The sequence below is a fragment of the Ursus maritimus genome, unplaced genomic scaffold (assembly GCF_017311325.1).
Source record: "Ursus maritimus isolate PB19 unplaced genomic scaffold, ASM1731132v1 scaffold_35, whole genome shotgun sequence".
In the NCBI taxonomy this organism is placed as follows: domain Eukaryota; kingdom Metazoa; phylum Chordata; class Mammalia; order Carnivora; family Ursidae; genus Ursus; species Ursus maritimus.
The window spans coordinates 8775981-8801613 of record NW_024426119.1 but is presented as its reverse complement, the minus strand read 5'-3'; the positions used below and the strand labels follow the sequence as shown (position 1 = coordinate 8801613).

The 25633-nt window shown below is 39.3% G+C and overlaps 1 protein-coding gene across 3 annotated transcripts in view; it reads left to right on the top strand.

Annotated features, from left to right (window-relative positions):
• The window catches only part of ZNF106 (zinc finger protein 106), a 64738-nt gene that overhangs the window by 26191 nt on the left and 12914 nt on the right, over positions 1 to 25633 (top strand). For 2 of the 3 annotated variants that reach the window (XM_008702193.2, XM_040620503.1), the window contains exons 4-15: positions 5821 to 6021; positions 8929 to 11109; positions 12549 to 13182; positions 14593 to 14662; positions 16002 to 16156; positions 16245 to 16305; positions 16785 to 17126; positions 19246 to 20026; positions 20379 to 20434; positions 21002 to 21147; positions 22539 to 22673; positions 24960 to 25076. In XM_008702193.2, coding sequence (XP_008700415.1) covers positions 5821 to 6021; positions 8929 to 11109; positions 12549 to 13182; positions 14593 to 14662; positions 16002 to 16156; positions 16245 to 16305; positions 16785 to 17126; positions 19246 to 20026; positions 20379 to 20434; positions 21002 to 21147; positions 22539 to 22673; positions 24960 to 25076 — 4879 coding nt within the window. The remainder of the gene's footprint in view (positions 1 to 5820; positions 6022 to 8928; positions 11110 to 12548; positions 13183 to 14592; positions 14663 to 16001; positions 16157 to 16244; positions 16306 to 16784; positions 17127 to 19245; positions 20027 to 20378; positions 20435 to 21001; positions 21148 to 22538; positions 22674 to 24959; positions 25077 to 25633) is intronic. The other variant, XM_040620504.1, reaches the window with a different exon arrangement.

Genomic DNA, 25633 nt, shown 5'->3' with positions numbered 1-25633 from the left:
AACTTGTGACTTTCGGGGGATCTGAGTGCTGAGGGTGCCTGTTAGCTTATTTTGTAGTAATCCTTCATAAATGAATATGGTCCTATGACACAAAACTATCTTTTAGAACTCTTAACAACTACAGTAGTTTTTTGGCATTCCAAAAGGATAAATCTTTGTGCGTCTCCAATGTATAGAATTCACAGCAGCTCTAGGTAGTACATTTGTAACAAAGGTGGGTGGGGATGGGGAGTTCTTTCATTAGTACATTTTCTCATTCCTATATGCCAGCCTTGAAACTAAGACATTTCTATGTTATTGCCTCAGCAGTGTTACAAATTACTACATGCCAGAAACCTGTAGTGTTGCTGGAACAGTCTGAGAAGTCCAAAGTCTGCTGAAAAGCACTGAGTCTCATTAGTGTAAATAAAATCAGGGTACAAACTTTGATATCTAAGAATGCTATTTTGTGATGTAAAACTTGAGATGTTTAAAGAAAGAAAGTCTAATAAGTAAACACAAAATTAAATGGAGCATATGTGTGTATTCCGTGTCCTTTTTTTTTTTTTCCCCATCTGTGGTTCTTCTTTGGTGTTTTTGACTTGAATTTGAGGTTTGGCGATAGCATGAACAGAGAAACATTGGGAAACTAGGAGATACTAATTTTATCTTATTGCATGAATAACAGATACAAGCTTTAATCATGATGCCAGACTAAGTCATTTGAAGTTATTTGTATTTCAAGTAATACGGTTTTAGATTGTGTGGGCAAATTAATATGTTAGTAAACTTTCAGTATCTGTTCAGCGTATTTGTGGAATTTTTCCATGGTCTCAGTTCCTTACTATGTGAGGGTTAGGTCTTAGTAGCAACATAAAAGAGGCTTTTATTCAGAGTTAGCGTGGAGAATCCTTGTCCTAATACCTTGAATATATGTGATCTTTAGCTCATTATCATTGGAAATGATAGTCAAACCTTTGACTCTCTAAATGGGTATCATCTTATCCCGTTTCCAGCAGACTTCCTGTTGGAATTCACCTTTTTCTGGGCTATTTACCTGCCACCTGACTATATTATAAATCAAAACACATGAGGTCAAGTAAATCTAGTCATTAGGAGAGAAGCCACTTTTATTCCAAGATTAATGCCTTATTTTCTTCATATATCCACTAATCAGCTATTTGAGACGTTAAAAAACCTTTTGATTACTTAAGATTCATATTCATAATGAATACAGAATTAATTGTAAAAAGTAAAAAAAGTAGAAGTCCTCTCAACCCTAATGTGCCCCAGCCCCCAAGTCCTGCTCACTTCTTACAGGAAAGTAAACACTTTGGTCCATATCCTACCCAAACTTCTTTCTGTGTGTATACATAGATTTACGTTTATATATAGACACATTTGGTCTTGTCTTATTAACGTAACTGAACTATATGCCATATATTTATTGTTCAGTAACTTTTTTCTGCTACTCCACCCATCAACTGTGCCTTGGAGATTTTGTGTATCATTTTCAGTTATTTGGACCATAGTCAAATGATGAAGGAGAAAGCATTTACAAGCCTCCAGGCTAACAATAAAAATGTCAACCTTAGCATCCAAACTCATTTTATTTAGAGGGGAACACTTAGTACTTACTTATTTGTATTTTAGATACAGTGCTAACCAGTTTTATATGGTCTCCTAGCCTGTAACAAATTCTAAGGGTGAAGGCAAAGCAGGTAGCAAGGAAAAACAACTGACAAAACTATAAAAAACAACATCTCAAAAATCATTTACTTACTTGGAGCATTTACTGTAGTGATGAACTGTGATCACTAGTTTGTACCATAGGGACAAATAGTTATTAGTCATCATTTTTCCTTCCTCTCTTCAGTTTGTGATTATTTTCTGTGGAATTCATGTTTAATTACTGGCTTTCTGATGTTAAGGCTTTCTGTTTCTCTTTATATTTGTATCACTCTAATTTTTTTTTTTTAAAGATTTTATTTATTTATTTGACAGAGATAGAGACATCCAGCGAGAGAGGGAACACAAGCAGGGGGAGTGGGAGAGGAAGAAGCAGGCTCCTAGCGGAGGAGCCTGATGTGGGGCTCGATCCCAGAACGCCGGGATCACTCCCTGAGCCGAAGGCAGATGCTCAACCGCTGTGCCACCCAGGCGCCCCTGTATCACTCTAATTTTTAGTTGTGATCTGGTTAAGAAATTTAAAGAGCATATTTTTTAGGTTTTGAATACAAATTTGAGAAGTAGGAAACTTTCAATTTTATTTTAATTAATTACTTTTAAGTTTATTTTTATTAAGTTCAGTAAGAAACTTTCTTTTTTGGTGCACAATTTTGGACATCTGGAACATTTCTCTGTTTTTTCCCCAGTATACTTATTCAGATGTGTGGCCTGTTTCTACAGATAAATGCTATTAAAAGGGCACAAACCTTTATTTACCGACCAGCTGTTGTGGTATAGTTAGAGCAAGCTTAATAAAGAAAAGCTTATGGGTAGAATATCTTAAGGCTTTGCCTTTCACACATGAGAGGAAATTGTGTGGTAACAGGATGAAGTTAATTTGGGCGCTCCTTTAAATGTCCTGAGGACAGTTTTTGCCTTTATTAGTCAAGAAGTAAAGCAGTACGTGTTCCCCAACAATTACTTTATATAGTTATTCAAAGTAGTAAATATTTTAACTGGTTATTGATAGAGAATTGGAAAATAGCATCATTAAAATATTATTTAATTTGCCATTAACTTTTTAAATATGTGGTTTCCCTAACATCATATGTAGAAGCATGAATGCCTGTTGTATGTAGAACAGGTGATATGCTTTCCTCCAGACACAGACACTTGCGTTTTTAAGAGATGTGTTTGTCCTAACCTGTTCTTTCCCTAGATAAATGTGAATTCTCTCGTCTCCTATTTTGATGTTTCTTGTAAAGATTCTCTCTCTCTCTTTTTAAACTAGCATTCGTTTATAGGAAAAACGTTAGGAATTTTTGTTTTTGAATAGTTTGTTTTTAGTGCTAACTTTTGTGTTACACTTCTTGCCTCTACCCTTGTGGGCAGGGTCTCTTTAGGTGTTTTTCTATTAAATATAACTTTAGAACTATGGTTAATACCCTTTCTTACAAGGAAAGCACATATGTTTAAAAAATCTGTGTTTGAGTATTTGTTACATATCCAACATATGCCTGCGCTTTGGGGATTGCAAAGTGTGTGGGTTTATGATTGTGAATGTTTATTTTTAACAGAGTTAAATATTGTCTACACTGCATTCCTTAATATTTTAAACAGTGAGGTCTTCCAGTTATATCTGTGAAGAGAGAGGGATTTTGATGGTTTGAATATGAGGAAAATTCTCTGCATTTTAGATGTAAGGGTATAAGCAGGAGTTTTATTCAAGAATGGCTTTAGGAAAGATGTCCCTGGTATTAAAATATACAGTTTAGCGTTCTATAAGTTTTTACATAGAAAAGTAGATGAAAACATTTTCCATAATTTTAGAGAATTTAAAGCTGAAAAGATTTCTAACCAGAAAATTCAGTTGATTTGAATTTTCTTTTTAACTTTATGTTTTAAATTTAAAAAAAAATTTTTTTAATTGAAGTATTGTTGACACACAGTGTTATATTAGTTTTAGGTGTAAGACATAATGATACAGCACCTCTGCATGTTATGCTATGCTCACCACAAGTATGATTCGAATTTTTATGATAGTGTAAACTATGTATTCTAGGTTAGTTGCAGTTTTCAGACTCTTCCAATGTTGGACAGATTTATACTTACATATTTTTAACTTCTTTTTGTGTTGCCATGAGAAAAGGCTTGATTTCTGTTACAAATTAACACTTCATATGAGCTACAGTAGTTTTGAGAGAAGAGTAGGGGTATCCTTGGCAAACTGGAGGAATTTGAGGATTATTCTTTAGTGGAAAATGCTCAGTGAAATAGTAGATTTAAGCTTTTTGGAGGATTAGAAATACAGGATAATCAGGTAATGAGATTTTCGAGGGAACCTGGTCAGAACTCATTAAGTGATTCTTAATGTCAGAGACTATATTGTATCCAGAGCATTTGAGGTTACAAAGTTCAAAAAAGGTAAAAACTTAGGAATTTTCTCCATTTTTCTGAGGTGTTTTCCATGATTCTTACGAGGTGAAAAACTGTTTTGTTTTAATTTACTGGGCATTATTTCTACTTTGTCATGGTAGGCAACTGTAGCCATATAGTTAGCATGATGCCCAGAATTTAGTAGGTATTCAGCAAGTGCTTTGTTTTGTTTTGTTTTGTTTTTTTAAATGCATGTTCAGGTGGTCTGTAATAGAAACCATCTTTTGGTAAGTGAAGTGCTCAGTTTTGAGGTTCTCTTCTGGTTAATTGATATGAATTCTGCCATTCTTTATAGACAGATGTGAGGGGAGGATGCAGCAGTGTTGTGCATGTGTGTGTGTCTGTCCGTCTTATCAAAGACAGCATGTCTTTTTATGTGGATTTTTTCTTTTTTTTTGAAGACTGGCATAGGGAGGGAATTTTATCAGTGGAGAAAGCACCAGCTTAAATCTACATAACTACCCTTACCATTGTTTTCCTTGCTTTTCTTGGTTACCTCCAATAACTGTTCCTCCTTTCTGCTTTTCTTTCTTTTGCCTTTAGCTAAAGATAGTATTTAAGTTGGTGGCTTAGGTTACCTAGGAGAGTTACTCATTTTTCTTGGGTGTGTCTCATGTATACATGGGATATACATGGTTTTAAGCCTCTGCTTATAAAATAAGTAAATAAATAGATGAATAATAGAGATTCGCATAGGAAATGCAAAAATATCACTAGTGTAAACCCAAGACAAGTGATAGAGTTAAGCCCATTGAGCCATTATTGAATGGCTATTACTGTCCATTCATTATACTTGTGGCCATGGCGTTCAGATGTTTCTCATCAATGGCTGCATAGACAGCTGAACCAATCGAGGGATTGCAGGAAGCTAAAAAAAGCTGTTAAATTATTCATTTACAGCTCTAGGTGTTGATTAAAGGTTTTGGTGTTGTAAACTGGCCAAGTATGAGATTTACCATTGTGTAAAGTAAAAGAAAAAACCTTCAGTTTGTTTCTGAGCTAAGAACCAGGTTTTGCTTCTCTCTAAACTTTTGCATTTTCTGAAACTTGAGAAAAACCATTTGCCTAGCACAGCTGTTAACTTCCTACAACTGAAATGCTTTCCATTCCCTTTTAAATAAGCCCTTCTGAAGCAGAATGTAGGTCACATGTATCATCCAGACCAAAAAAGTTTGCTGAGACTACTCCTATCATTTGCTCCGGGGTCCGGAATCTTCACATTCCAGGCAGAGCTCCAGCTGTTCCGATTTAGCTACCACATTGGGATTGGCTAGGCTGCCTACTCTTTTCTCCACCCCTTCACTTTCACTGGGAGAAAGCTCTCGAGCCTGAGATAAAATGTCAGCGCTGTCACCAGGCTCCTGAGTGCAGCTGGCATCATGGGTGTGCTCTAGAGCAACTTCTGTTTGCTCTGAGCCCCCTGCCCTGCCTCCCCTTTCACCATGTTTCCTCTGGCAAGATTTTAAGTACAGCAATTCAAGAAGATTTCTCCTCCTAAACTACATTATTCTGAAGTGTACTGCCTCTTGATTGCTGGAAAAGAATCTTAAAATCATTTAAAAAATAACTTATGAACAAACTTACTAAAAGTGATGAAAGGAGCATTGAAATTGATTAGCACTAATCCTTCACTGTGCCAAAGTGTGCAGTGTTTTTCAGAGGAAACCGTAAGAGATCTGTTGAGTGTGCCATGCCAGTGGCGAGAATTGAATGTCCCTCATCTCCCTCTTTCCCTAGGGACAGTAGTCATGAGTGCCGAGTGTGCGGGGTCACAGAAGTGGGTCTTTCTGCATATGCAAAGCACATTTCTAGCCAATTGCACAAAGATAATGTTGATGCCCAGGAAAGAGAAGATGATGGAAAGGGAGAAGAAGAGGAAGAAGATTATTTTGACAAGGAACTCGTTCAGTTAATAAAGCAAAGGAAAGAACAAAGTCGGTAAGTAATGATTTTGATTTTTAAAAAGGCTCTTTTAAATAGAGTGTAATAGAGATTACATTTTCCATTTCTATACTTTTCAGCCTATAGCCTTCAGACTTCATCGCAAAGGTTAGCTTGAGGTTGTTGTCTTATGCATAAAAGGTCAGTGGAATCCTTTCTTGAACTACTGTACTATCTGTTTAAAAAAAAAAAAACTCAGGAAAACAACAACAACTCAGTATTGCCCCTCTATAAAAATTAACTATAGGTGCTACATATCTGACATTTTTACTATGTTGATAACTGTGTTTAGAGCTGTTTTTATTGCTTCCAATTTTTTTGGACACCAGCAAATTGTTTTATTTGGTACCCAAAATTTCTAGTGGAAAGGTGTTAGTGTATAAGCTTCTTTGATATATGTATATAGTATTATATCCATTAGGTAAAAATGTTTTGCCTGATATGAATTAAAATGGTGCTTCTACCAAATTTGATTAATCTTTTATTATTTAGTGTGTCAGTAAGTATTAATTGAATAAATTTGTATTTTAAGTTTGACAGTGTCAAGATCAAGATAAGTTTTCCAGCTTGTACTCTATAATTTGATACCTACTGCTATAATTCAGGTATTAGGCTTTTGTATTTTTGCATTACTGAGTTGTGGTCTAAGGAATTTAATTAATGAAGCAGAAATTTTCAGATTTCTCTTTCTTTTCAGTAAGAGAGAGAAGCGGTTAAGAGGTTGGGTAATTTTTTCAAGTCTTAGAATATAATGAGAAACGTTACAATTCTAAAATAAAATTTTCAAGATACTTTTTGAATACTAGTTATGCTTGGTATGCACTTCATTTTTAGTTAGAGGTTTAGCATAAGAAGGAAGTAGTTTTCCCTGTACATGCTACAAGTGTTTTGAACAAGTCCTTGAAGGAGACTTTCTTAGTCTTAAAACGTCAGTAGTGGCATGGTTCTTAAATCCGTTTAGTTGCTTAGTCCTTCAAATGACATTGTTACTACTTTAGTATAGCTGCAGTTTACTCTTGTTTTAAGGGTGTTGAAGTCTCTAGGAGACTAACGTGTATTTTTTTCTTACACAATTGTGCCATTATTAGCTTATCTGTATAGATGATTAAACATTAAGTCAGAAGGTAAAAGAGCTCAGTAAATTAGACATTCATATCATAGTTAATATTCTTTGAATATTCTGATATGCTTCTTTGGTGATTTATATATAGTCATCTACTTATTTCTTTAGGAAGTTTTTTTCTTTTTTCCTTCATGAGGTTTTTAATTTAGATGGCTTTTCCTGGGCTATGTGTTTGGCTGCTTTTGTCCCCTTGATCTAGCTAATTCAGGGCGATCTAGGAATTCTACTTTGTGACAGATTTATTGCTCCATCCACCCATTTCCGGATACCATTAATGTAGCCAAGTCCATAATCTTCTTGGATGTCAAAAGTTGTATACTGCTTAGAAACAAAAGATAAAAGCAGTTTGGGTCAGTAGGTGTTACAAAAATCCTGTACATGTATGTAATAACACTTGTCACTTGGGGACTTAAGGTCTCCTATTTAGAAATGGTTGTAATTCATAATGTAAGTAGACGTTTGAACTTGCAGGTAAGTTAACTTTTAGTTCCATCTTGTGAAAAAGGAAGAAATTCCAAATTTCCAAAATCTTAGAGACATTAGGTGCTTTTAGAACCAGTTCAAGTCAGTACTGAGTTTAAGTCAGATTAAGAGGCGGAAGCCCAACAGCAGAAACTTAGTTTGGGGATTTTCAGTCTCTCAGAGCCCCAGCAGTGAAGAACGTAGGTGCTAGAGGCAGACTGCCGAGGTTCACATGTCTGCCGTACCACTTCCTGGCTGTCTTACTCTAGGCAAGGTACTCAGCCTCTCCACTGCTCGGTTTCCTCACCCAAAAGGTAGGAATAAGAAGAATTGCTTCAGGGCCGTGAAAACTAAATGAGATGGTGTCTATAAAGTGCTTCAAGTGCCTGACGGTTAGCAGGTACTCAGTACGCTTTAGCTAGTATTACTCCGTGTTTTGAGCACCTACGCACGTGGAGCACTATGGCAGGCACACCACAGGCAGTCTGTAGAGGAAGGTGATTTTGCACCTATTCCTGTGATGTTGACTTAGGTTTATCCACATGTCTCTGGGCTCCATGGCTAACACGAATAGTTGAAACAGCTGTAGCTTTATAAAACCCTCTAGCTCATGGAGCTCCTTATAGCACTGATTGCGGGTGCTGCTTATTTGGTGTGTGTTATTTTACTCCTGTTTGTGATCTCACTTTCTTTCTCAGCTAGGCTGTAAGCCTTTCAGGAACGGGAGCTATACATACCAGTTCTCTTTCACCACAAACAGTCATTGGATGTGTGCCTGATACAGTGTTTATTAACGAAGGTGATGATGCAAAGTGAAATCTTAGCGTTTAAAATAGGTTAAGAAACTGGGTTTTTGAGAAAGAACCTACAACTGGAAAAATCCACAGTATTAAGAGCAGCTGAACTTAAGTTGTATTAATTAATGATAACTAGCCAAAGCTACAAAATATAATTGTGCTTCTTTTCAAAAAGGTGCATAATGTAAAAACAATAATTGGATGATAGGACAAAAGTCCCGGAACATGCTAAGAAAAATAGGAGCAGGAAAAGGTGGATAGTATAAATGTGTTAGATTTTTAACATTTCTGAGGTGATAGCAGAAACAAGATATACTGTTTAATGTCTTAATCAATAAACTGTGAAATAGAAGTTGAGCTGTATTAAAGATAGGGAAGCAGCCACTTTTAGAAATAAAAATAGACTCATATATTCTGAGTAACCGAGGAGATACTAGGTAGTGGGAAGTTTGATGGGCTCTGCCTGTACAGGAAACATGATAATTTCTTTAAATCTCTAATGGAAGACTGTTCTTCTCCCAGACAAGATGAACCTTCTAATAGCAGCCAAGAAATAAACTCTGATGACAGGCGACCCCAATGGAGACGAGAAGACCGAATCCCTTACCAAGACAGAGAGAGCTACAGCCAGCCAGCATGGCATCATCGTGGACCTCCTCAGCGAGACTGGAAGTGGGAGAAAGATGGCTTTAACAATACTAGGAAAAACAACTTCCCACATTCTTTGAGGAATAATGGTGGGCCAAGAGGATGTTCCGGGTGGCATAAGGGTGTTGCAGGAGGCTCCTCAACTTGGTTTCACAACCATAGTAATTCTGGAGGTGGTTGGCATTCAAATAGCGGAACGGTAGATTGGAATCATAATGGTACAGGAAGGAATTCCAGTTGGCATTCTGAAGGAACAGGTGGCTTTTCCAGTTGGCATATGAACAGCAGTAACGGAAACTGGAAATCCAGTGTACGTAGTACAAATAGTTGGAGTTACAGTGGCCCTGGAGACAAATTTCAACCAGGGAGAAACAGAAATTCTAACTGTCAGATGGAAGACCTAACGATGCTGTGGAACAAGAAATCGAAGTCAAACAAATACAATCAAGAGAGATATAGTTGGCAGCGGCAGGAAAGTGACAAAGTGGGTACGGCTGCCACGTATAGAGGTCCTTCTGAAGGATTTACAAGTGATAAATTTCCTTCAGAAGGCTTACTCAACTTCAATTTTGAGCAGCTGGAAAGCAAAACTACTAAACAGACAGATCCCGTAGCGTCCAAAATGGGTGGGAAGAATGGCGGTGTAGCGAGGGACAAGCTCCATCGCTGGACCCCTTACCCTTCCCAGAAGACTCTGGATTTACAATCAGGAATGAAAGAAGTCGCCAGTAACAAGTCAGAAATGATAGAGAAGCCTTTCTTTGACTTCAGCTTGACAACCACAGGAACACCAGAGCTCCAGATTGATGAACCAAATAATTCCCCAACGCTGAAAACACAAAAAGAAACACATAGTGGATCTCTTACTCACAAAGCCCCTTCTGACTGTGCAGCTTCTTACGAGGCAGTGAGAGATTGCCCCATTACAGAAAAGCACGAACAAGAGCTTCACCTAAGTAAGATGCCATCTTTAAAATCTGCACTCCTTCCAATTCCAGTCACCAAGTCAGTTCCTCAAAAGCCAGATTTAAAGAATCCCTCAAAAAACACCAAAACAAATCCTTTTTTTCCTGGAGAACACTCAAATCCCTTGAACAAACCCACTATGGAAGACAGTCACGCATCTTACGGAACCAAATTGCGAAGTTCATGTCCTCATGTTTTAAAAGGGAATAAAAGTACATTTGGCACTCAGAGAGAACCTGACGAAAATTTCAGTGATACGTTGCAAAAAGCCAAAGAGGTGCTACAGTGTCATGAGTCATTGCAAAATCCACTTCTTGGCACTTCTCAAAGGACCAGGAACTTTGCAAAAGCAAGTAGGAATGTAGAAGAGTCTGAAAAAGGATCTTTGAAGATAGAGTTTCAGGTACACACATTAGAAGATGAAAGCGATGGGGAGCTGTCCGACACGGAAAAGCACGGATCAAAAATTGGAACCCTGGGCTCTGCCACCACAGACATGTTATCCTGCAGCACTCACCTCGCTGACGAGAAAGAGGGGGATGACCAAAACCTGAAAGCATGTAGAAAACTCTCCACTAATGCATGTAATTCAGCAGTTCATCACAAAGAACCTGAGTTACCAATGCCCTCTGCAGCCAGTCCACCCTCTGGCTTACTGCTAGACTTGAAAACTTCTCTAGAAGATGCACAGGCGGATGACCCTGTTAAAGCTCACGTATCTTACGAAACAGAAGGTTTTGAGAGCGCTAGCTTGGATGCGGAGCTTCAGAAAAACGATCTAGGTCAGTCCTCGGGCCCTCTTCTGCCTGAGCTCAGTAAGCTTGGCTTTCCTGCCTCCCTCCAGAGAGATCTAACCCGGCACATTAGTTTGAAGAGCAAAACTGGAGCACACCTTCCTGAGCCAAATCTCAATAGTGCTCGCCGCATTCGCAATATTAGCGGTCATCGGAAGGGTGAGACAGAGAAGGAATCTGGGCTCAAGCCAACCCTTCGGCAGATTCTAAATGCATCTCGGAGAAATGTCAACTGGGAACAGGTCATCCAGCAAGTAACCAAGAAAAAGCAAGAGCTAGGCAAAGGCTTGCCCAGGTGTGTACCTCTTTTTAGTATCCCATTTCTCTTTCTTTTTTTTTTTTTTTTTTTTTTTAAAGATTTTATTTATTTATTCGACAGAGATAGAGACAGCCAGAGAGAGAGGAAACACAAGCAGGGGGAATGGGAGAGGAAGAAGCAGGCTCCCAGCGGAGGAGCCTGATGTGGGGCTCGATCCCATAACGCTGGGATCACGCCCTGAGCCGAAGGCAGACGCTTAACCGCTGTGCCACCCAGGCGCCCCTCATTTCTCTTTCTTTTAAACTTACCCTTTGACCCTGGTCAAGAGAATTCTACTTGTTAATTAAATGTTTGTAAGACATACATGTCGTAGATGTCTGGTTTAAATATTAAGGAGTGACTGCTTCTGTAACAAATGCAGTAGAGTGTTTGCTGACAGGGAATTCAGGCTGCAAAGACGCACATCAGCCTCTAAGAAATGGGATGAAACGTAGAAAAAAATGATCCGAAATCCATCGCTTTAGTTACTGGGGCAAGAAAGCGATGGTGTGAGAAAGAGTATCTGTGCATCTGTATCTGTCTCTAGATCTTAATGAGCGGTGCAGTCTTCCTGTGTCACTGCTCTTACTGCCTTTTGCTCAGAACCTATAAATAGTTACCCTTCTTTATGTACTCTTGATCACAGAATACTTGCTCTTAAGTGCTTGTGTGGAATTTTGGCGGTTCATCTTAGGTTGAGGTGCTAAACTTTTCGGAATGGTAAAAGCAGCATCAAACGTAGGATTGCCATGTGAAAATCAACCTGTATTATATTACATAGCCCTTCAGGCTAAAATTTTTATCCTTGTTGAAATAGCATATTTGTTGTGCATCCTTTATCATCACTTGAATATTGAGATTATAAAGTTCTTTTTTTTTTTTTTAAAGATTTTATTTATTTATTTGACAGAGATAGAGACAGCCAGCGAGAGAGGGAACAGAAGCAGGGGGATTGGGAGAGGAAGAAGCAGGCTCATAGAGGAGGAGCCTGACGTGGGGTTTGATCCCGGAACGCCGGGATCACGCCCTGAGCCGAAGGCAGACGCTTTAACCGCTGTGCCACCCAGGCGCCCCAAGAGATTATAAAGTTCTTGTTCTTAGCCTAGTGCCTGGCACTTGTGAATGCTCCATAAATATTTTTGTTTGGTTGGTTTGGATTTGTGTGCTATTTAAAAATTATCTGTTGTTGGTTTAGAAAAGCTCCACGCTAATAAAACTCTCAATTTTCACTTCCTCAAATGTATTCTCTTAACTGTGCGCAAGTCTCTAATTCAGTACTTGTTACATTGTAGTACTTAACAGATGGTTATTTACTTTATGTCTGGAACACTTAATAGACTGTGAGCTTCTTGAGGGCAGAAACCATCTTATTTATATTTGTAATCTCATTAAGTGGTGCCCCCTCTCCCCTAACCAGGTCTTTGTTTTTTCTTAAGGTTTGGCATAGAAATGGTGCCTCTAGTTCAAAATGAACAAGAGGTCTTGGATTTGGATGGGGAGCCTGATCTGTCCAATCTAGAAGGATTCCAGTGGGAAGGTATTTCCATTTCTTCGTCTCCTGGGTTGGCAAGGAAGCGAAGCCTTTCTGAGAGCAGTGTGATCATGGACAGGGCTCCTTCTGTGTATAGCTTCTTCAGTGAGGAAAGTACAGGCAAAGAAAATGAGCCCCAGCAGATTTTTTCACCTAGTAACTCGTTGAGGGCTGCACAGAGTCAGACAACGACCATGGGCCTTAAGCAGGAAGTGACACCTCTGGCTGCCTCCCTAAGAACAGGCGAGAGGGCTGAAAATGTTGCTGGTCAGAGGCGACACAGTGTGCAGTTGTCCTCTGACCGAACAATACCTTTGATGCACTTGGCCAAAGACCTGAACAGCCAGGAGAGTTCTGCGGCATCTTCAGAGAACCAGCATACCCAGGAGAGTAATGGAGAAGGAAACTCTTTATTATCAAATACATCCTCAGCCCTTGGAATCTCCAGTTTGGCAGACGCGGCCACAGACAGCAGCTGTACCTCTGGTGCCGAACAGAACGACGGCCAGAGTGTGCGAAAGAAACGGAGAGCCACTGCAGTGAGTACGATTGCCCATGCTTGTTGTAGGACATGTCACACGGTGACTTGGCTGTTACAAGGAAGATTTAACTGTTTAATGTTTTCCGCGTAGCTGGGGTTGTGCTTCTTCCTACTCTGAAGTAGGTTTGTGAGGTTCTTACTTTCATATTCTTATGCTCTCGGTTTCTTTTACTGAGTAATTCTAAGTTAGGTGTAATTGAATATGAATGTACAGTACTAGGAAAATATGAAGTCATCTCTAAAACTAGTCTCCAAGCCAATGATTCTTTGTATCACCTGACCAAGGAGTAAGCCACGTCTTCAGCTGTAACTCGATGCATTCTGTCCTGCTACTGGGGAAGGGCACTCTAGCGTTGCGTTTGTAGGGCATGAATGCTCGTTAGACCCAGGACCGTTGGGCTCAACACTAAGTTAGTTTTAGTGCTACTAGAGTGCATTTATGTGAACAGAGTCTGAGAAATTTTTTTAGTCTCTGTTATTCAGTGTTTTGTACCTCACTTACCCAGCTTGGCCCTTTCAGAATCCATTCCTTCACTGACACCACTTCTCTTCTGGCATCTCCATCGCTCATACCGCCTAACCCTTTCAGGAACCCTTTCTGAGAAGAAAGAGTTGTTGGTAGTCATACAGTCTGGAATGTGACACTGTGAGAAAATGGGCTCTGTCCTTTATTTTTTATGCATTTATTTTATTTATATTTTTTTCACCTTCTATTTTTTATATTTGCATTTTTCCCATTTTTTAATTTAAATTCAATTAATTAACATGTAATGTATTATATTGGTTTCAGAGGTAGAGGTCAGTGATTCATCAGCCTTATGTAATACCCAGTGCTCAGTACATCACGTGTCCTCCTTAATGGGGCTGTGTCCTTTAATACTGAGGCAATAAAGCAGAGTAGTTAAGGGCTTGCCTTGAAGACCTGCGTTCAAATTCCAGCTTTGCTCCTTTGAGTTGCACACTGTAGTGGATATTGTTGGATGAGAGTTTGTCCTGTAACAAAGCTCATATCTAGGGCTTGTCTCATAGACTGTTTAGCTTTTTGTTGTAAAGATTTCCTAGTAAAGTAGAAACTGTGCCACAGTGAAATCAGGTATATGCACTACTGGCTTTGTCCATGCTTCTAACTATGCCTTGCTTTACTAGTGTGAATGCTTTGCCTTAGCCCCAGTGCTTCACACCTCTAGGATGCTAGGAAGGTACTTGACCCTTTCTGTTCTAGGGTTTTTTTGTATAGTCAACTGATGTTTGAGTTCATACCTTGTGCATGAGATTCCTAGTATCCTGTTAGAGACGGTAGCAATAATGAAGAATAATGTATAATGGTCTTAGAATTGATTCATTTTTTCCCTTCCTGGGTAATGACCTTTACACATTTAATATTATTCATTTTTCTTTCTCTTCTCAGGACGGATCTTCTCCTGAACTCCCAAGTCTTGAGAGAAAAAACAAAAGAAGAAAAATTAAAGGCAAGAAAGGTATAGTGCAAAATATACTGACAGAAAGAAATCGTTCTTATAGCAATTCAGCCTTTTTACAACTTGACAGATATAGCTTGTGGTTATCAAAGACTGATTTTTTAATTATTTTTTGACTTTTTTTTTTTGTCTTGCTTAAGGGCATAGAAAAGTTTGACTTTCTACCATGTCCAGTTGCAGCTATAGAAGAAATGTTTGGTTGTCACATAGACCAGTACGCTAAAGTTAATATATATCTTGGACAAATTGAATTCAGTATAAAGTCAGAAAGTCTCATTGGGCCTTTTCAGTGATGAAGAGGAATAGGCCATTTAGTAAAGATTTTGTCTCTTTTCATTGTTTATAGCCATTTCAGTTTCCATTTCTGAGGTATCTTTGTTGCTTCTCTCACTTGAGTTGAGGGCAGTTGTTCGAGTGACTTCCTCATGATACACTTCTGTGATTCTTGCTTTCCACTGACTCTGAACCCTTTCTGGTGTAAAGGTGGGAAGTGATCGGATGAACCTTGGGTGGTTGAATGTGATGGATAAGGCAGGAGTCAAGGTGACCCCAGTTTCTGGCTGAGGCATCTTTGGGGATGTTGGTATCATTTGTAGAGCTAGAAAACTCCATGAGAGGAACAAGTTGAGGATAGAGGAAGATGACGAGTTCCCTTTTGGATCCTTTTATTTAAAGGATCTCAGAGATACCTCAGTAAAGATATCAAGGTAGTAGTTGGGTATGTGGGCCTGGAGTTTAGGGAAGAGGTCTTGACTTACTGAACAGGAGAGAGACAAACGTAAAGATGACAAATACATACAAGTGGTAGGACATTTTATTTAAAGTAATTTAAATATACTATTTTGAAGCTATATTTTCTTCAGAAAGTTCTCTAATAAAGTGAACTGTTTTATGTTAACTAAGAGACTAGAAAAATATGGATTGGGAAGAGAGTACAAGCCATTCACATCCGGGGCCTAATCTAAGCAAAAATGGTAGGTGAAGAGAGTGGCAGATAAAGGAAAAATGGGAAATGAAACGTACAACATTTGCTTTGCCTGGAACAAAGATTTCACTTGGAAGGGAAGTGCTGGAAGATGGTGATGAGGTAAGAAGGTACCGTGTGGGAGCACGTGGGTCCTATGAGCTACCTCCATCTTACCAGTTTGCACTTGTGGTTTAGTTCTGATGTCAGTCTGGACTACATGATTTGCGAAAGTGTGATGAGTCTCCAGTGACCTACTGGAGAGAAAAAAAAAAAAGGCTTCTCCTAAAGAACTGATGTAGTTCCTCCTTCTGAGGAGCTGTGTTATTAAGAAGGCTCCAGTATTAAACTGAGCGTTATGGTTTCTTTTGGCAGAACGTTCTCAGGTTGACCAGCTGCTGAATATTTCTTTAAGGGAGGAGGAACTAAGCAAATCATTGCAGTGCATGGATAACAACCTTCTGCAAGCCCGTGCAGCACTGCAGACAGCATATGTTGAAGTTCAGAGGCTTCTTATGCTCAAGCAGCAGGTAACAGCGGATGGAACATGTAATGAGAATGGATCATCTCTAAAGCTGTATTTCAAGATGCTGTTTTAACAAATTACTTTATTTTTAGATAACTATGGAGATGAGTGCCCTGAGGACCCATAGAATACAGATTCTACAGGGATTACAAGGTATTCAGAGAGCATCTGATGGATTGGATCCTCAGGAGCTTGTTTATTTCTTTGTTATCTATATAGGGGAATTGAAGGAGTCATGAGAAGGTCCTGTGTTTTCTCTCCTGTCTCCTTGCTTTCATCTTTCTATAGAAGGGCCTGTGAGGCTGTACACCCTGAAAATGCTTAGCAACAGGGGCAGTATGTTACAGAAAGAGCCTTGGGTTAGAAATCAAAAGACCTGGGTTCAAGTCTCGGCTCTTCCATTAGTAACTATATGACTTTGGGTAAGTCACTTAAAATTTAAAAATGGAATACTAATGCCAGTTCTGCCTGTGTCCTTTTTGGTTGTATGAATTTTATGACAACATATTTCGAAGAATTGTCAGGGACTTCAGAATTCTCTTGTAATCTTTAAAAATACAGATTGCCTCTGAAATGAGTGACTTTTCAGAAAACGTTTTTGCATTCGTACGTACGTATGTTTCCCATTCTAGAAACATATGAACCTTCTGAGCGCCCAGACCAGGTTCCTTATAGCCTTCCACGAGAGCAAAGGAGCAGTAGATCTCAGACATCTGCTGATGCCACACTGCTGCCTACTCCCTTTTTCCCAGTGTTTCTGGAGCCTCCATCTTCCCACGTGTCTCCGTCATCCACTGGAGTCCCTCTCCAAGTAACCACATCTCCTACTTTCCAAGCCCATGGCAGTGTTCCTGCTCCAGACTCCTCAATTCAGATTAAACAAGAACCCATGTCTCCTGAACACGAGGACAGTGTGAACGCTGTGTCACCAGGCTCTGCTGGCGATGTGTCCAAGGAATTACCGCAAGCTAATAGTATGTAAACCTTGCTGTGGATTAAGGGCAACCTGGCAGTGGGTCTAGGGCAGTTTTAGGTCAGTAATGTTGTCCTGTTTGCCCATTAAAACTAAAATTTCTAGAATTAATTTTTCTTGAAGTTTCCTTCATTTAGGGAGGATTGTTTGTTTATTTTTGAGAGAGTGGGAGAGTGTGCGTGCTCATGGTGGGAGAGAGGGAAAGGGAGAGGGAGAATCTTAAACAGGCTCCATGCCCAGTCCAGAGCCTGACTTGGGGCTTGATCTCCTAACGGTGAGATTAGTACCTGAGCAGAAATCAAAAGAGTCCAACTGAGCCACCCAGGTGCCCCTAGGAGGATTATTTAAATATCAGTAACTTTTCCTCAATTTTCCCTAATCTAGGATTACTAAATTGACTTTGCATTTGCACCTAAAAGGTTCCATAATGAGGATTGGTACAGAATTGTGTGTGTGTGTGTGTGTGTGTGTGTGTGTGTGTGTGTGAGAAAAGTGGAGTTGAAGTTAGTCAACTTCCTAGATAAGCTGTATCTTCTGAATTTCTCAGCACTTAACTTTATCATTTAAAGGCAAGACAGGATTAATAGAAGCCTAAGAGGCTGGTGCCCATGATGAAAGGCAGAGGACACTGGGTTTGGAATCATCAATAGGAACTTGAGTGGTTTTGAGAAATAGCTAGAGTTTTTACTCTTTTCATAAAATAACACTCAAGTGGTTACCATTCGAGAATAACTTCTAAACTGTTCTAAACGTTACCCAAAGTTTATGTAACCGTAATGGTGCTATATTGACAGTTATGTAAAAATAAACTGGCATTGTGTGATCTGAACAAAAACAAAAAGTCTGAAGAATTACCCTGGGTTTTGCTACCTGTTGCAACACTAGTCTAGATATCTATCTCAAATGTATATTATCTTTATTTTGAATTTTGTTGCTTCTGTGTGAATACTATTCAAAATCTTTTTAAAAACTGGTGAAGAAGTAGTATAGTGACTTTTTAAACTAATATTTTTTTTAAATGGCTTTTATTAGATTTCTTCCTCTGCAAAATAATTCATGTTCACTGTAAAAAGATGGAAAATGGGTGCCTGGGTCGCTCAGTAGGTTAAGCACCTGCCTTCAGCTCAGGTCATGATCCCAGGGTCCTGGGATCGAGTCCCACATCGGGGTCCTTGCTCTGCAGGGAGCCTGCTTCTCTCTCTGCCTCTCTCTCTCTCTCTCTCTCTCTCATGAAAAAATAAAATCTTTAAAAAAAAAAGTTGGAAGACTATAAAAATGCAGATGTTATTTTGTTATATATTGTCTCAGTCTTAAATTATAAATGTGTGTTTACCTGTAGACTTTATACAAAGGGAAAAATCATAGTCTGTTATAACCTGACTTTTTTCCACTTGATATATCATGATCATTTTCCTGTGTCATAGAAATAATTCATCTGAAATATTTTAATTTTACTTGTTGAATAATACTTGAGAAGTTGCGTAATATGGATATGGTAATTTATAATCTCCTTTGAATATTTGCTTTTTATCCTTCTTTTTAATTTTTTTTATTAGTATCTACACTACATTGTGTATGTCTTTGAGTATTTCTGTGGTTATTTTATCAGTTTAAATTCCTCCACATGAAATAACTAAGTCAAAGAAAATAGACATTTTTAAGTCAGCTGACTTTTTAACTACTGTTATGTAGCCACACTGGGTGATGTACTGGTTAGCCCGCATAGTGAGAACATCTAAGAAATAAAGGCGAAAGCACTTGAGCTGAGTAGATATTTAAATGTCCACCAAGAATAAAACATGATGTTAAATACGTGGACATGTCAAACAAGAAAGAAAGAAGAGACGGGTAGAAACAGTCCGTGACCATAAAGAGCTTCTGTGCGGTACACGACATACATGCTATTTGTGAGATCACTGCAGGGCAAAGTGTAGTAAGTGCTATCATAGAAATTTCTGTAGGGTATGGGAAGCTGAGGGGTGAGATAACTGCTCTAATAGTCATAGCTTTGTTCACATATCACTGAAAGGTCGTTATGCGGTAGAGATTCGATCACTGGTAAATAATGGCAGTTTATGATGATAAAGAGCAGACAGTCATTTTTTTCCTTCTCAATTCAGGAGAGAACGGTGACAGTTGTCCAGTTTATCCAGTCATCACTGCAACATTGTCCTTATCAGAGGCCACAGAAAGTTTCCATGAGCCTAGCCAAGAACTGAAGTTTTCCATGGAGCAAGGAAATACCAGGAACAGAGGAAATGCTCCCTCTTCCCAACCAGCTGGTCTTGCAAGTGTAAATAAAGAGGATGAAGAGCCAGGCAAGGGCAACAGCGGGTCTGAGGCCTGTTCCAGTTCTTTTCCAAGATTGTCGTTTGTTTCCGAAACCCCCCTAGAGAGGGAGCCCCACTCTCCTGCTGACCAGCCTGAGCAGCAGGCAGAATCTACCCTGACGTCAGCTGAAACTCGGGGAAACAAGAAAAAGAAGAAACTTAGGAAGAAGAAAACACTTCGGGCTGCCCATGTTCCTGAGAACAGTGACACTGAACAGGATGTATTTACTGCTAAACCTGTAAGGAAAGTAAAGACCGGAAAGTCAGCTAAAGGGGGGAAGGTGACAACCTCCACCTGGGAAGATAGCAGAACTGGCCTGGAACAAGAGAGTGTCAGAGATGAGCCAGAGAGTGACTCGTCTCTGGAAGTCCTGGAGATCCCTAACCCTCAGTTGGAAGTGGTGGCCATTGATTCTTCTGAATCTGGAGAAGAGAAACCAGACAGTCCATCTAAAAAGGATATTTGGAACTCCACAGAGCAAAACTCATTAGAAACTTCTCGTTCTGGTTGTGATGAAGTTAGCTCTACCAGTGAGATTGGCACTCGTTATAAAGATGGTATCCCTGTAAGGTGAGGATGTTGTGCTGGTCCAATCAGAATGGCCTCACCATTATTCATTTCTTAAAAAATAGAAGTTTTGGTTATGAATCAGTTTTTAAAAGAATCCAGTGTATAGAAAATCAGTAGAGATTATGGATAGGAAGACTCAAACCTTGGCAGTGGAGATTTCTGCTTTCTCCTTTGTGTTGTAAATATTTACTTAAACTGCCTTTCATATAGAAATTTCAGTTGGAAAAACTGATCTCTTCTATCATTGCTGTGTTGCCCATTGTTCAGAACAGTCCTTTGAGTCAGGAAAATTGAAGTATTCTGACCTGTCCTATTCACAAATGCTAAAAAGACTTTTGCTATTATTTTGTAGTGTGGCAGAAACTCAGACTGTGATCTCCTCCATAAAAGGCTCAAAGAACTCCTCAGGTATTGGTTATTCAACTTCATTTAAATTAACCACAGGAAAAAAGGGATATAAATATTAGAGTCAGGGTTTAAGTAAGCCTGTAGAATGGGGTGGGGTGGGGTGATCGTCACCAAGAGTAGTGCTTTAACCAGCAGTTATGGTATCTGTAAATCCTCAATCCTGCCTTTTTAGTTTCTTATTCCCACCTGTCTTATCTGTTCAGCTAATGAGTATTAGGTTTCATTGCCTCCCCGGGGTTTTTGCTTTGAGAAGGAACTGCTTAAAGAATAATGCCTTGTTCAACAGAATAAGTGGCAGCAGAAGAGAGGATGTGGAGAGAGATTTGGTACTTTCCAGGTTCATTCAAAAAATAAGTATCTGTCTTTTTTCCTAAGTGAGAGGACTTCTCTGCCTTCTCTTGTTACGAAGTCTTCATAATGTAGATCATTAATGAAAGATGTGTTTTGCTAGGGGAACTGGGCTTTAAGGCGAATCCAGGGACCACTATATTACGCAATGGTTTTAATTTTTGAGTATCTTTTCAGACAAAAGCAGACACGTCTCTGAAACCTATTCTTGTTTTCCAGAAATATCTTCCGAGCCAGGAGATGATGATGAGCCCACGGAAGGGAGCTTCGAGGGGCACCAAGCCGCAGTGAATGCAATTCAGATATTTGGGAACTTACTGTACAGCTGTTCAGCAGATAAAACTGTCCGAGCTTATAATCTGGTGGTGAGTTGATAAATCAATTTGAATGTTTTTGCAGGTTTTAGGAACTCCAGTTCATGCTCTCTTAAACAATAAGGTAATCTCTTTGCTGTCTGGTAAAAGGTGAGTTTTAGACTGTAGATGAGGTTGATGCAGTGGCTTAGCTGGGTCACTGGGGATTTAGCATCTTTCTGTCTCTCCATTCTGTTTTCTCTGGTGTCACCTCTTCCTAAAGCTAGTTCTCCTGCTCAGAGGCAGATTTCAGAAGCCTCCGGGGTTTCTTTTTCCTCGTATTGCCATAAAAATGGGTCCTCTGTTGGACTGTGAACAACCACTTGGCAAAGGGAGATGATATGACAACAGGCTTGGCCAGTCAGGTTCTGGTCGTGGTGTTGTTGATGAGGTCAGTCTTACAGCTGCTACATAATAGGGTAGAATGATTATCAGGGAAGTACTAGAGGAGGCATTTTTCCTCACATTTGATTAATTGTCCCAAGTTATTAAGGAGAGCAATAGTGGTCTAGTACCTCACACTTAGTATAATCTGGTGCTCGTTAGTCTCAATTTTCATAGAATAAACTTTTGAGTTTTGAATTTGGTATATGTCAAACTAATTTTGCTTATCAACGGTGATAGCCAAGAAGCTTTAGGAATATTCTGTTGTCTGAAAAGACGCCATGAAAGTATTTGAAATTACTGAAGTCCTTGAGAGTCAAAAGGTTAGATGATGGACCATGCAAATGTGTTTGCTCTAGGCAGAGGTGTCTAGGTTCCATTGGCTTAGTGATGTGAAGCGGCAACAGGGACGACTGAAGGAAGGAAGCAGTGGTACCAGGAAGTAGGAGTGTAACATTTGGGGGACTGGCTCTAACTCTAAATTGCACAATAAATGTATGTGTGTATGCACATTCTAAGTGGATCTCCGTATGTGCACAAAGATAACATTTAGGATGCTCCCTTGTGAAACCGCCCCTGGATCACTACGGCCTATGATGGCACCTGACACATCTCTGAATATTATGGAACGTTCTCTTATAAGTTACTGATGAAATGCAGGAACTTATCTGGGAAATTAGCTACAGTTTGGATTTGTCAGGTCTTTGATCCTATGTTGGAGACCCTTGCCCTAGGCATTAATTAAAATTCTGATCTATCTTACAGCAGATTGCCCTCAGTATTTTTGGTATGGCTCAGCTAACAGAGTTGCAGGTACTTAGTTCATGTGACTGTTCATTGGGCATTTAGTGAACAGATACTTACTGAGCATCTTTTGTATATCAGGCACTAACCTAGACACTGAAGATACAGCAGCAAACTGTATGTTTTAGCATTTTTGTTGTTGTTGTTGAGGGAATGTATTCTCTAACCCTCTCTAATCACCCGCAATTAATGAGCTGATATGTGCTTGACTTTAGAGTCGGAAGTGCATTGGTGTCTTTGAGGGGCACGCCTCCAAAGTGAACTGCCTCCTGGTTACCCAGACCTCTGGGAAGAATGCTGCCCTTTACACTGGTTCCAGTGACCATACCATTCGCTGCTATAATGTCAAGGTAAGTGAGTCCAGAGAAATCAACAGTGATCATATTAAGCTGCTTTGACTGTATTTACTGGGTAGAGTGGGGACGCTGAGACAGATGGTTCATTCTGCCCACTTTCTTATACTTCTGAGCCTATTTTATAACAGGCAGACCTCAAAGATACTGCAGGTTGGGTTCCAGACCACTTCAGTAAGGTGTGAATATCACAGTAAAACGAGTCAAATGAATTGTTTGGTTTCCTAGTGAACATAGAAGTTACGTTGTGTGCTATACTGTATTCTGTTAGGTGTGCAGTGTTATTATATCTAAAAAAACAATGTATGTACCTTAATTAAATACTTTTTTTTCTCTTCCACAGAGGGGTGGGGAGGGGAAAAAAGAGGAAGAAAAAGAATACTTTATTGCTAAACAAATGCTAGCCATCATCTGAGTTTTCAGCGATCTGTAGTCCTTTTGCTTGTGGAAGGTCCTGCCTCAGTGTTGATGGCCGCTGACAGATGTGGGAGTGGTTGCTGCAATTTCTTAAAATAAGACCACAGTGAAGTTTGCCTCCACTATTGACTATTCCTTTCACGAACGATTTCTCTGTAGTGTGTAGTGCTGTTTGATAGCGTTTTACCCCCAGTGGAACTTCTTCCAAAATTGGAGTCCATCCTCTCAAACCCTGTGCCCCTGCTTTATCAACTAAGTTTATGGATTTTGTAATCACTTTGTAGTCATTTCAACAGTCTTCACAGCATCTTCGCCGGGAGCGGATTCCATCTCAAGAAGCCACTTTCTTTGCCCGTCCATAAGAAGCATCTCCTCATCCATTACAGTCTTATCCTGAGATCGCAGCAAGTCAGTCACGTCTTCAGGCTCCACTTGTCATTCTAGTTCTCTTGCTCTTCCCACCACATCTGCAGTTACTTCCTCCACTGAAGTCTTGAACCCCTCGCAGTCATCCTTGAGGGGTGGAATCCGCTTCTTCTAAACTCCTGTTTACATTGATATTTTGACTTCTTCCCTTAATGGCATCTAGAATGGTGAATCCTTTCCAGAAAGTTTGCAATTTACTTTGACCAAATCCATCAGAGCAATCACTATCTATACCAGCTATAGTCTCGTGAAATGTGTTTCTTAAAAAATAGATTTGGAAGTTGAAGTGACTCCTTGATTCCTGGTCTGCAGAATGGATGTTTGTTAGCATGTATGAAAACAACATTAATCTTGTTGTGACAAGGTGCTTGTCAGCAAGCAATTCATATTTTAAAAGGAATCTTTTTTTCTTTTTTATCACAGTTTATATCTGATTTCCCTATAAAAACTACAAAAAGATCTCACATGGCTTAACCAGAGGCAACATGAATTTTAACATTTGGGCATATTTACTGTCTTTTTCTTTATTTCACAATTTTATACATGGCATTTGTAATTTTATGGGAGAAAATTGAATAATTTTGGAGACTGACTCATTATAAAAGGTTGGGAAAAGAGGTCAGAATCTTTGACAGCGTACAGTTTTTATCATCCTACCCACAGCTTGTCTCATCCTACCCACTTGTAAAAATCTTGATTTTAACATCTTTTTCCAGTCCTGTTTAAAAGCTACACTTGGGCCTTTTGTTGCTTAGTATCATTCAGTAACAAATCTTGAACGCTGGCTGTCTTACAGGCAACAGGGCCAGGTTACCTACATAACTAGAATTGCTAATACAACCCAGTTCTGGAAATTCATGGAAATCATTTCTTGAAGGTGAAATCAAACAGTACTTATTTAACCTGGATATGCATCAGAATTACTAAAGAAATTTTTTTAAATGCATATTCCAGAGCCGACTGAATTAGAATCTCTGGGATTGAGGATGAAACTTGGGGTTCTGTATATTACAGATCAGCCAAGCCGGCACTGGTTTGAAGGAGGCATTTCGGAACTATCGAAATAGAGAATCAGTTATAGGAAAGCACATACATGATTAATGCAAGTATTAAGTATACCACTGTAATCTTTATTTTCCTTTTTAGATGTAAAATGCAGCTTTATCTTTGGCTACTTAATTTAAAAGTTGAAGGCCCAGTTCTTAGTCCTCTTTGAAGAGTTTCTGCATTCCAAATTAGGAACACAAGTCACATTGTTAGAGTTGATTTTTTGTTTACAGCTTGAGTCTTTGGCCAAATCTAAGAGAGTCTTCTACAAGATAGAGGATGCTACATTTTCTTCCTCATAAAAATCATTTCACACTCCGCTTTAAGAAGGATAGATTTCACATTTTATTTGCTGTTAAGCTCTGCTGATTAGGCCTTGTGTGCTTTTGTCAGACGCGAGAGTGTGTGGAACAGTTACAGCTGGAAGACCGGGTCCTCTGCCTCCATAGTCGATGGCGAATCCTCTATGCGGGACTGGCAAATGGCACTGTGGTCACCTTCAACATAAAGGTAGGTGTTTGGGGAGAAGGCTGCGTTCCCATGTCACTTGAAAGTAGTGTGTGTGTGGAAAGAAGTAGAAGGCAGACATTTTCCTGTTTTCTCGTGTGAGAAAACAACAGAATGAGCTGCTACTCAAAAACTGTTATCTTCTGGTATAAGTGAAACAAGATCCTTCATTCTGTCTGCTCAGACCCAAGTGTGCCAGGACCAAAAGGTAACTCTACTAAATTAAACCAAGCCTGACGATTTGGGGCCAAATAATGAGTCATAGGTTAAACCAGTCTGTCTCATTTTAAGAATGACACCATGAAAAATGAGCTTAAATTCTTTTGAGTATGACATTGATGTGGTTTGGAACTGACTTAGGGTTTCATGAGGATAGCCTATTCTGTAATGTGAACCCAGTCATAGGTTTGCCTTTTGCTCATGTGGCCTCATTCTTTCCTAATCCAAAGATAAATTCATTTGTCGGGCGAACCCTTACTAAGCATCTGTTTTGTGCTAGGCCTCAGCATAAAGCTTAGGAAATGAGGAGGGACCAGTTCTTGATGGCCCTATAGGCTTTG